This window comes from Mustela nivalis, assembly GCF_964662115.1.
Source record: "Mustela nivalis genome assembly, chromosome: 16".
Taxonomy (NCBI): Eukaryota; Metazoa; Chordata; class Mammalia; order Carnivora; family Mustelidae; genus Mustela; species Mustela nivalis.
Genome location: NC_139035.1, coordinates 64,244,911 through 64,257,574, shown reverse-complemented (window position 1 = coordinate 64,257,574; position 12,664 = coordinate 64,244,911). Strand labels below are relative to the sequence as shown.

The following is a 12,664-nucleotide window of genomic DNA, read 5'->3' as shown; positions in this document are numbered from 1 at the left end:
TCTTGCTTCCCTGCGTTAATCTATCCCCAAAATTCATTTTGGTGGAAGATGGTATCTCTTGTTTTATTTCACTGGAAGGCATGACTCTCTGACATTCCCAGGTACACAGATTCTCTATATTACACTATACAGCAGCATCTAGATTTTAACTACAAACTCTTCCACCTACCAAGTAAAACTCCCTTCAGGTTAAATATACTTTCCAGAGTAGCCACTTTCCTCAACAATCCGCAAACGCGAAGAACCATCAAAAGCAGACTTCATACCCTCATAAGCAGAGACGCTATTACGTGAGAACAGAATATTCTAACTTCTCCTGTTCTAGGCCAACTACCCTCACTATTTTAAAAGCAATTGCAGTTTTGCGCCAGACATGATGAGGCTGTCCCCTGAACTTGGGCAGCTCACCAGAAATATCCCAAACACGCACAGTCTGGTCCAGGCTGGCTGACACAACCAGGTCTTCTGAGGGGTGAAACTGAGCACACATTACATAATGGTTGTGTCCTGTTAACACACTGCAAGAAGAAAAAAGAAAGACAACACCAAATTAGAGGCAGGACTCAACAGACTCCTACACACTAAATACCACTCTCCACACTAACAGATAACCGTCCCAAGTATTCTTTTTGGAGGCAAAGGCAAGTCACCCTAACAATTTTGAACTAGTAACAGTAAGCAAGGTCAGCTCTCTTAACAACAGTCCCCTTCTTTCCTCTGATGCTTCAGCATTTAAGTGTTACTAATTGCAGGAGACGTACACTGCACTGCTCTCCTCTCCTATTAAACATGTTCATATATCGGAGCGCCTGGAGGGCTCAGTCGTTAAGCATCTGCCTTCGGCTCAGGTCATAATCCCAGCGCCCTGGGATCAGGCCCCACATCAGGGGCCCTGCTTGGCAGGAGGCCTGCTTTCCTTCTCCTAGTCCCCCTGCTTGTGTTCCCTCTTAAACTGTCTCTCTCTCTCTGGGCCCCTGGGTGGCTCAGTGGGTTAAGCCGCTGCCTTCGGCTCAGGTCATGATCTCAGGGTCCTGGGATCGAGTCCCACATGGGGCTCTCTGCTCTGCGGGGAGCCTGCTTCCTCCTCTCTCTCTGCCTGCCTGTCTGCCTACTTGTGATCTCTGTCTGTCAAATAAATAAAATCTTTAAAAAAAAAAAACTGTCTCTCTCTCTGTCAAATAAATTAAATCTTAAAAAAAAAAAAATTCATATGTCAAAATAAATGGAGCCATAGTAATTTATACTGGAAACTACCAGTTTGATTTTGGTGGGATAATCACTCTTAAATAGCATCATTTTCAATGGTCCTTACAGCTTCACGGAAAGCTCAAGACCTGAACACAAAGCAGGATGATGGTCTAGACCTTAACTCAGGTTTCATGGCAACAGAACTGAAAACTAGCTGAAAATTCTGTTCTAAAAGTCTAGTGATGCCCTCCCCTCCCTGGCAAGAAGTGATTAGAAAATCCAGACTGTTACATTACTAACAAGACTGCCTCTATACTTATCATCTGTAAAAGCATCTTACAAATAAATGAGTAATTAGTCAGTGGGCAGGGCCCACCAGGGAAGGGAAAGGATTGCTGTGAAGGGAAGCTCATTATGCAAACACGAGGCAGAACGAAGCCTCTCTCTTGGCTGTATCTCCTGCTTTACCAGACACAGGTTCTAGACTGCCAGTTCCACACTCGGATGGTCTGGTCATCTGAGGCGCTCAGAATCCAGGGATATTCCTGAAAAACAATCCAGACAAGGGTTTCAACACTAAACAAATGTGTTTTTTTCGGGCTCTGTAGCCATCCCTCTCTTTGGAGGAAACCCCCCATTGCCGGGCATCTCAGCTGTACTAGCAAAGGGACCACAGCTTCTTTCTCCTCCCCACCATTCTACCAGCTTTTCCCACAGCGGCACTTTCCCCTGGAGATTTCAGAATGAAGCCAGACAAAGGCATAAAGGATTATGAGAGGCGAAGAATATGTATCGTTCTTACTTTTACGTATCTGTGTGTGCTTACATGTATTTCTACTTATACACAGTTAGTCCTGTCAATTAAGATCCTATGAAAGGATCTTCTCTCTTTCACGCTAGGATTAGAACACTGTTTCATGGTCTGACTCCTGTCACACCATCCAGTCTCAAAAAATTCTCATCTCAGGAACCAAAGCACAAAATAACATGGAAAAACAACTGAGTTCTCTTAGAGTTTGTAAGTTTATTGAGAAAAGAAGGTATTTCTTATTCACAGTAGTAATGTTCAGTGCTTAGCACAGAACTTAGTAAGTACAAGGCACACATCTACTTATCCAGCCAAAAAAATAAAAGAAACTTTTTCTGAACTTTCCAACTGGATGGCAACTTGTTCTGGACAGATCTTCAGCACGTCCCTTACCCCAAGGACAAAACAATCTGCTTCACAGATCATTTCATCGAGTGGTTATCATTCTCAAATGTCTTCCTTTTTTTTAATTGATCACATATATTTCTATTAATTACCTGACATCACTGAACGCCAGATTTTTCCATCCATAAAATGGGGTTATTATTGACATTTCTGAGTTGAATGAGTCTTTGAAGGGGACCATTCTGTACATGGAAGGATGTCTAGCAGCGTACCTGGATTCCATACACCAGATATGGGCAGCCTTTGTGCCCTAAGCCATGACAACAAAAATGTGTCCAGACACTACCACGTCCTCTAGAGGGCAAAATCCCCCGCGGTGGAGAACCATGGAAGAGGTACCTAAAACCATTCAGGCCACTCAGTCAGTGTTCCATTCACATTGGCCGCCTCCTCCTCTCATCATTCTAGACTTAAAATAAAAGCAAATGCCACAGGGTCTTAACACTGCACATGATTTCCTCAAAGTACCAGTAGTGCTGGAGGTAAAAATTTGGGATGAAAGGACTCAGAGAATGGCCTTAATAAAATGTATTTCCTTCATTTTGTTCTGTGCGTTGAGAACAGAAAGAAACAGAAAGCACTCTTGGCTTCATAAAGTGAAGCAGGTCCTCCAGGACTAAGTGTCAGCAGGACGGCCTCAGCACCAGCCACGAGCTCACAGCAAGGCCTGCGCCGTCTGAGAATTTTCTTTTTCTTCACGGTAAGTGCACTCTTTGATCACCATCCTCTATTTCACCTAGCCTCCCCTCTGGTAACCATCGTCTTGTTCTCTCTAGTTAGGAATCTGTTTCTTGATCTGTCTTTGTTTCTCCTTCACTCATTTGTTCTATTTCTTAAATTCCACATGAAGGAGATTATTTACTATTTGTCTTTCTTACTTAATCTGCTTCGTATTATATTCTAACTCCATCCGTGTCCCTGTAAACGTCAAGACTTTATTCCTGTTTGACACTGAACATTCCACACCCCTCTTTACCACTCATCTACCAACGGACACGTAAGATGCTTCCACAGCTTGGCTACTGTAATTCATGTGGCAATAAACATGGGGTACGTGTATCCATCTGAATTAGTGTTTCTGTATTTGGAGGGTAAACACCCAGTAGAGTGACTACTGGATCATAGGGTAGCTGTAGTTTTCTTTTTCTTTTTTTTGCAGAATCTCCATCATATTATTTTCCCAGAGCGGCTGCACCAGTTTGCATTCCCACCAACAGTGCATTAGAGTTCCGCTTTCTCCATCCTCACCAACACTTGTGGTTCCTTGTGTTGTTGATTTTGGCCATTCTGGTAGGTGGAAGGTGATAGCTCACTGCAGCTCGGCTTTGTATGTCCTTGATGCTGAGTGACGCTGAGCATCTTATCAGGTGTCTGCTGGCCATCTGTGTATCTTTGGAAAAATGTCTGCTCACGTCTTCTGCCCATTTTTTAATTGGATTATCTGGTTTCGGATGTTAAGTTTGTTGTTGCTCTTGTTTTTAAAGTAGGCTCCACCACCAGCATGGAGTCCAACACTGGGCCTGAACTCACACCCTTGAAATCAAGACCTGAGCTGAGATCAAGCGTCAGATGCTCAACTGACTGAGCCACCAGGGACTCCTGGGTATTAAGTTTTTTAAGTTCTTTATATATTTTGGATACTAAACCTTTATCAGATGTCATTTACCAATATCTTCTCCCATTCCACAGGTTGCCTTTTAGTTTTGATTACTGTTCCCTTCACTATACAAAAGCCTTTCATTTTGATGTAATCCCAAGTTTATTTTTGCTTTTATTTCCCCTGCCTCAGACCTTATCTTAAAAAATGTTGCTATGGCTCAGGGTGCCAAGTCTCTGCCTTCAGCTCAGGTCATGGTTTCAGGGTCCTGGGATCAAGCCCCACATGGGGCTCCGCTCAGCAGGGAGCCTGCTTTCCCCTCTCTCTCTGCCTACTTGTGATCTTCTGTGTCAAATACATGAGTAAAATCTTTTTTAAAAAAAAAGTTGCTAGGGCCAATGTCAAAGAAATTACAGCCTGTGCTCTCTTCAAGCACTTTTTTTTTTTTTTTAAAGTAAGCTCCATGCCCAGCATGAGATCAAGACCTAAGCTCAGATCAAGATTCAGCTGTTTAACCCACTGAGCCATGCCAACACTCCTCTGGGACTTTTATGGTTTCAGGTCTCATATTTAGGTCTTTAATGCATTTTGAGTTTACTTTTGTGTATGGTGAAAAAAATAGTCTAGTTTTTCCAACACCATTTCTTGAAGAATCTGTCCCATTGTATATTCATTCCTCATTTGTCCAAGATTAATTGACCATATAATTTAGGGTTTACTTCTGAGCTCTCTATTCTGTTACAAAGATCTGTGTGTCTCTTTCTATGCCAGAACCAGACTGTTTTAATTACCATTGCTCTGTAATATAACTTAAAGTCTGAAATTGTGATACCTCCAGTTTTTTTCAAGACTGCTTTGGCTAATCGTTTCTCAGCCTTTTGGCTAAGATCAAGTGAAGGCTGCTTTGGCTATGCAGGGGTCTTCTGTGGTTCCATACAAATCTGAGGATTGTTTGTTCAACTTCTATGAAAAACGGTGTTGGTATTTTGACAGGAATTTCATTAAATCTGTAGATTGCTTTGGTGAATACAGACATTTTAACAGTATTTGTTCTTCCAAACTATGAGCATAGAATATCTTTCCATTTCTTTGTTCATCTCCAATTTCTTCCATCAGTGTTTTATAGTTTTCAGACTACAGGTCCTCCACCTTTTTGGTTAATCATTCTCACATGTTTTTGTTACAATTTTTGCAATTGTTCTAAATTTTTTAAATTTTACAAAAAGAAATAAACTATACTTAACCAAGAAGCTCTTGCTTATTTCTTTATATTCTAACTGAATTCAAGAGACTTAATCAAGAAGCAGTAGAAATTAAATCTAATAGCATAGAATTATAGAAAGATCCAGACAGGTTGAGACTGGATAAGAGGCTGAGTCTCTAATCTACATTTAACTCCGTCTTCTAGGATACCTGACAGATCAAAGGGTAGAAAGCCTAGTTAAAGGAACAGTCTCTACTGCACCTTAAAATCCTAGGATTGAAACGTTTGATTGTTCATGCTTCAAACTGATTAGCTCATCAAAACGGCATCTAACCTCGATCTCCCTCCAGACACACCTACTTAAAAACACCCCATATGGAATTAGTGAGCAAATTTTTGTTCGCTAGCTCAGCAAACCTGAAATCAAATCTCTGCTTTTCCCAATAGAGAATCAATGCCTTCCTTATAGAGCCCACTGAATCCAATTCAATTCAATTCAATATAACCCTAAGTGTTTCCTTTCCCAGAAGGAAACAAAAGATCAACAACAAAGCAGAAAGGTCAACACCACACAGATTCCAGAAGAGCCACTCCAAGAACTCCAATAATTCTGGTATCAAAGCATGGGTTCTTGAGATGCAAGTAGAAGATTCCACAGAGAAAGCGAAGAATGCTCTGCAACTAGAGGTACCATGGCTACTCACGTGATGGAAAAATGTGGTGCGAATGTAGTCCAAATGCCCAAGCAATGTGAAGAGACAGCGCCGAAGCTTGTAATTCCACACCTGCAAGGAGAAACGCAACTAAGCAATAGGACACAAGGGTCCTGAGCCTCAAAGAGCTTCAGGTTTCTCAACACGTACATTTGGTTTATATTTTGGCATTTCTAAATAAGTAGGAACCCTGATAGAAGTCTTGTTTAAGACTTGTTTAAGGCTGGGGCACCTGGCTGGCTCAGTGGGTTAAGTCTCTGCCTTCGGCTCAGGTCATGATCTCAGGGTCCTGGGATTGAGCCCCACATCGGGCTCTCTGCTCAGCGGGGAGCCTACTTCCTCCTCTGTCTCTGCCTGCCTCTCTGCCTACTTATGATCTCTGTCTGACAAATAAATAAATTAAAAAAACAAAACAAAAACAAAAACATGAGACAAGAGGTCTGCACAGGCTTAACTCTTCTTTCCACTTCATAATTGTGTTCTTAGCTTGAACACTGACCCCCTAGTGTGTTACCTACTACCTTAAATCAGGATAAAAAAGCGGGACAGATACTATGACTCAAAAGGAAACAATAAGGGGCACCTGGGTGGCTCAGTGGGTTAAGCCTCTGCCTTCAGCTCAGGTCATGATCTCAGGGTCCTAGGATCAAGCCCCGCATCGGGCTCTCTGCTCGGCGGGGAGCCTGCTTCCCCCTCTCTCTCTGCCTGTCTCTCTGCCTGCTTGTGATCTCTCTCTCTGTCAAATAAACAAATAAAATCTTGAAAAAAAAAAAAAAGGAAACAATAATATAACATATGGTATCATCTTCTCTTAGACTGCTAACTTGGTGGCAAAGGATGCCCATACATTCACAGCCTGTACTGGGCAAAGAGACTTTAATTCATTGCTATGGAAAATACTACATTGCCCAGTTGGGATGGACTAAGCAGACAAACATCACATTCAGATATAAAGTTGAGCTAACTACTAAAGTACCACGTATCAATGAATGTAACTAAGGAAGACACTAAACCAGGACCAGAAATGTAAGCACATACTCCCATCCAGAAAACCTCCCAAAAAAGTACAAAATTATGAGGTCAGTGGCTTCTTAAAAGCATTTTAACATTTAAAAAAATTCTTTTTAAGATTTTTATTTATTCATTTGACAGAGAGAGAATGAGATCACAAGCAGGCAGAGAGAGGGGGAAGCAGGCTCTCTGCTGAACAGAGAGCCCAATGCAGGGCTCGATCCCAGGACCCCAGAATCACAACCTGAGCTGAAGGCAGAGGCTTTAACCCACTGAACCACCCAGGCACCCCAATATTTAAAAATTTTTTTATAATCTACCCCAAGCCAACTACTTACTATTCCTTTTTTACTTAAAAAAATCTTGATTTTCATTTGTGAATTACAAAGGGTAGTACCATTTCCTGTAACAAATTCAAACAAACTGAAAGTATGATTGTCCAAAAAAGAAGGCAAGCTCTCTGAAGGCGGGGTCCTTGTCCACCATGCTCAACACTATCCCCCAGCACCTAACACAGCAGCCACCACTTCGGAGGAGTGCAACAGGTGTATGTAGAAATGAGAAAAGGTGAACAAAACGAAACATCAAAGTAAAACGTGAACGTATCCCAATACTTTCACTGTCACCTGCTCAATTATCTATAAAGAAAATACAGGTACACAATGGAGTTTGAGTGTCACACAAAAATTAGATCATAAATACTATTCTTTAACTTTTTCCTCCTTACAGAGTTCAGTGTTTTAAACGACATTTCCAACTTCAAACTATCTTGACTCCCTTACAGTCCTCTATCAAAATCCAGAACTGTGTATCCTTAAAGATCTACAGGGTTTTTAGACTTTGGCCATCTGTGCCTTCCTGTGGTAACTCTGCACACCCCGCCAGCTAGCTAATTCCTTTATTTAAAGGCTTTACTGGAATATAATTCAAACCCCCCAAAATTTACACCCTAAAAAACATAGAATTTAATGTTTTCAGTACATTCAAAGCTGTGCAACCATCACCACCACCTATTTTAGAACACTGCCCCCACAAACTATACTCAATCGTGTGACTCTCCATGTCCTTCCAACCCCTCTAACCTCAGACAACCGTCTACTGTTTGTCTTTACTGATTTGCCTATCTGGACATTTCATATAAATGGAAAATAAACCTTTTTAAAAAATAATGATGTGGGGAAAAAATCCTTTTTCTTACATGTCACCCAGTCTTTTCTTTCTTAAACAGATTATAAGGAATCCAAGTTAACCATTCTTGATAGTCAATGGCCATCAATATAAATAACAAATACTTTACTAAAAATATTAAAAGAAAGTGATATCCCGAGGAGCTTCTGAGATCTATCAAGTGGTTTGAGCTTCTCCGTACCAGCAAATAGTGTGAAATCTAAAAACGGAAAGAACTGTCCTTCCTATAATTCTAAGGCCTCTTTTATCTGTGGGCAGTCAGCATGTGTCACGCCTGTCACCCAAGTTATGCTGTGTAATCTAGAACATAATTTTCTGAGCTAACTTCTGAAAAAATTATCTTTTTTATGAAGTAAAATTCACTGGTTTGATTTGATACACATGTTTAATGCAAACTTGTGGAAGTAAAAGAAATTTTTGATTTTGTTTTTTTTTACAGGTTCAAAGACTCTGCCTCTAGATTTGCCTTTATCAGTCAAGCTTCTTCAAAGAGTTGCCTATATTCTGCTTCCTCACTTTCTCTTAAGGTGCTAGCATCACTAACATCTCCCTCTTCAAGCAATCCAAAGGTTACTTGGTCCTTGTTTATCCCGACCACTTTTCTCCTTTAAATTCTTCTCTCCTCCCTTGGCATCCAATAAGCTTCCGCTTCTTCCCCGTGGTTCACCTCCAAGCTCTCAAATCATTCTTTCCTACATGAACTCTACTTCCTCTAGCTCTTCAATGACAGCTTCTCATTCAACATACTCCTATACTCTACCTTTGGTGGTAGACACCTTCTACCGCCTCTGCTCCGGCTCCCTCCTTCATGAGGCCAATGCCCAAATACGACTCCAGCGCAGACGCGTCTCCACAGACTGCCCTTAGCTACCTCAGACTCATCAGCGTCAAGACGGTACTCATTACCCATCTGCCACGGACTGAATGTCCGTGTCCGCCCCACAGTCACAGGCTGGAATCCTAATGCCCGATGTGAACGGATTAGGAGGCCTTTGAGGAGGCTGGAGGCCTCCTCCACCGATCAGTGTCCCAATCAGACAGACTCTGCAGAGATCCCTCACCCCTCCGCCACGTCAAGACACACAGTGGGAAGGCAGCCGTCTGCAGCCAAGAAGAGGTACCTCACCAGAAGCTGACGGTGCTGGTCCCCTAATCTCGCACTTGTAGCCTCCGGAACTATGAGAAGTTTCTGTTGCTTATAAGCCACGCAGGGTGTGGAGCAGCCCCCTCAGTAGGCCAAGACACCATCCTCTGCCGGCACTCCAGGAAACTGAACCTACTCGTTTCTTCCTTTCCCCGTGAATGGTACACCGCTCCCCCAACGCAGTGACCTAGGCTAGAAGCCTGCAATAAACGCCATCTCGTTTGTTTCCCCTTACCATCCCTCCAGCAGACTCCCTGATGCCCTTCCTTAAGCTCTCAATTCCATCTCTGTCTCCACTGTGAAACACCACCGCCTGAGGTCAGGCTCTGCCCATCTACCACTCAGGCTTATAGGACGGTCCCCTAACTGGCATCGCTGCATCCAGCTTGCCTGCTTCCTCCAAACCATCCTGTATACCACCATCCACGTATTCTTTAAAAAAAAAAAAAAAAAAAAAAGTGAATCTGATGTCACTTGTCTATTTAAACCCCCATAATGGCTCCCAAAACTTCTGAGACACCCAAACTTCTGAATACTGCAAATAAGCACTCCATGATCTGGCCCCTCTCGTCTTCTGGCCCTTCTCACACCTTTTCTCCAGGGTTTATTCACACAAACTCATTACCTATCTCAGAGGTATCCAGCTGTGTCATGCTTTTTTATCTTTGGCCTGGACTGTCCTTCCCGATTTCACTTTGGCTACCTCTCCACTGTATCACTCAGCAAGCTGTACATGCTCTTATTTCGGATGTATATGTATCTCCTCCATTAGAACATTTCTTATTTTATTAGAATATTTTTCCATTTCTTATTTATTTTTGAATTCCCCCCAAAATAAAACAGTGTCTGGTACAAGACAAGAGTTCAATGAATGTCTCCTGGATCAGTGTCCCTGATAACATCAGAAGCCTGAGCTCTGTGTGAATGTGATGTCCTGTTTTGGGTCCCTTCCATAAATGCTCAAACCCAAATCTTATCCTTTACTCCCAATCATAACAGACCCTTTGTACCTTAATCTTATAGTCATCTCCTCCAGAAACAAACAGTGGCTGCTGCTTGTGGAAGTCAATGCCTCGTACTGGACCTGAGGAAGAAAGCAGGCAATGTAGGTTAGAGAGAACTGTACTTCCTAATCAACAAGGTGATTCTTTATTATTATTATTATTATTTTTTTTTTTATTTGACACACAGAGATCACAAGTACGCAGAGACAGGGGAAAGCAGGCTACCCACCGAGCAGAGGGCCGGATGCAGGGCTCGATCCCAGGACCCTGAGATCATCACCTGAGCCAAAGGCAGAAGCTTTAACCCACTGAGCCACCCAGGTGCCCCTCCAAGGTGATTCTTATTCAGGATGCAGTCCTTTCATATTCTCTAATCCTAAACAAAGCTTAAACTACCCCAGAAGTCAATAAATACTAAGATCTCTTCAATTTCCTCCTAGAAACTGTTATCTTACCATCATGTTCATCAAACTTGTCGATAAGGGTACACATCCGATAGTCCCATAACTGGATGACTCCATTGTGTAAACTGGTCAGGATCCAAGGTCTTTTGGGGTGAAAACTGAGCCCTAGGATGAAAAAACAAACAAACGGGATGATCCAATTAGCTAAGCATAGGCCACAATAGCACCCCATCAATTCGGATAGGGAAAACAAAGAGCTAAGCTGACCCTAAGCTCATACACTCACTGACCGCCAGACATGAATATTATGCTGTTCAGTGCTGGATTTTGTTACATTCCTTTAAATACTGCTAGATTTTGTTTTAGGATGTTGTGAGGTTACTTGTTTGGAAGTCTGCTTTTAGCTTTGTTAGCGTGAGCACACAACAGCCGTTAGTCTTGATCTAATTTGGCACCACGGTGAAGGCGATGCGGCCTGAGGCCCCCAGGTGATGCCCCACAGCATGAGGCCTTCGATTCTGACAAGCAGGAACACAAAACTACTCCCAGCTCTGAGTGAGTGCAGGGATTAGTCGGCCTTCTTTCTAGATGCTCTTTCCCAGGCTCTGGGTCATTTTCTCACAGGCTAATGTAGATGAGGACTCAGACAAAGGGCGGACAGCATCCCCAGCAGGACTCCGGTGTTCCCTTTGTAGCTCCCTCCTTGGTATTTTTGTCCAGCAAATCCTAGCTGTCTTCAGTGAACCACAGGGCTCTTTCCCCTTCCCTCTACCACAGCCTGGAAAGGCTCCAGGTGCTGAGCTCAACCAGCCACAGGACTCTCAAGAATCACTCTCCTGCACTGCCTGTCACACACACGGTGCTCAGTTGTACAGCTGTTTGAAGGTGGAAGGTCTTTTTTCACTCTACGATGACTGGAAATGGAAGCCCACAGAAGTAACGACTGCTAACTGTCTGGAGTATATCCTTTCAGACCATATCATTTTATGAAAAGGAAATAAGTTACACAAACTTCTTTTCTCTATTAGTTACATACCATGGATCTCATTAAATATATATAAATATACGAACTCATTCTTTTTAACAACAGCAAAATACAAATGTACCACATTTTTAAATTATTCTAGTGATAAGCACTGAAGATTTTTCCCCTAACTTTCATCTACCAGAAACGGAGCTTAAAGAAAATATTTCTAAACATAATCTAGTCTATTTGCATTATTGCCATTTTAGGCTAAAGACCTGGAAGAGGATTGCTCAGGAATACGGTATGTGCGTTTAACATTTTCACAGATACTATCTGACTGCAGAAAGACTAGGAGCATATAGTCTGATCAAGTTTCTGAAGACACCAATTTTGCACACATTGCCCAACATGAATGTTATTGGTTATTTGTTGTTTTGTTTGTTTTACTAACCTAAAGTTTTAAAAAAAGGTATTTAACTTTTTTTTTTCAAAGATTTTATTTATTTATCAGAGAGAGAGGGGGAGAGCGCAAGCACAGGCAGACAGAATGGCAGCAGAGGCAGAGGGAGAAGCAGGCTCCCTGCCGAGCAAGGAGCCTGATGTGGGACTCCATCCCAGAACGCTGGGATCATGACCTGAACAGAAGGCAGCTGCTTAACCAACTGAGCCACCCAGGCGTCCCGGTATTTAACTTTTTATTTTTATTTTTTTTTTTTAAAGATTTATTTATTTATTTGACAGACAGAGATCACAAGTAGGCAGAGAGGCAGACAGAGAGGGAGGAGGAAGCAGGCTCCTGCTGAGCAGAGAGCCGGATGTGGGGCTCGATCCCAGGACCCTGGGATCATGACCTGAGCCGAAAGCAGAGGTCTTAACCCACTGAGCCACCCAGGCACCCCCGGTATTTAACTTTTTAAAAAGATTTTTTAAGGGACGCCTGGGTGGCTCAGTTGGTTAAGCAGCTGCCTTCAGCTCAGGACATGATCCCAGCGTCCTGGGATCGAGTCCCACATCGGGCTCCTTGCTCCGCC

General features: G+C 42.6%; 1 protein-coding gene across 2 annotated transcripts in view; it reads right to left on the bottom strand.

The window, feature by feature from the left end:
* COPA (COPI coat complex subunit alpha) overlaps positions 1-12,664 on the bottom strand; it is a 45,332-nt gene that overhangs the window by 30,353 nt on the left and 2,315 nt on the right. For both annotated transcript variants that reach the window (XM_082704332.1, XM_082704333.1), the window contains exons 2-6: positions 10,718-10,831; positions 10,269-10,342; positions 5,907-5,987; positions 1,657-1,733; positions 409-518 (exon numbers count right to left, since the gene is read on the bottom strand). In XM_082704332.1, coding sequence (XP_082560458.1) covers positions 409-518; positions 1,657-1,733; positions 5,907-5,987; positions 10,269-10,342; positions 10,718-10,831 — 456 coding nt within the window. The remainder of the gene's footprint in view (positions 1-408; positions 519-1,656; positions 1,734-5,906; positions 5,988-10,268; positions 10,343-10,717; positions 10,832-12,664) is intronic.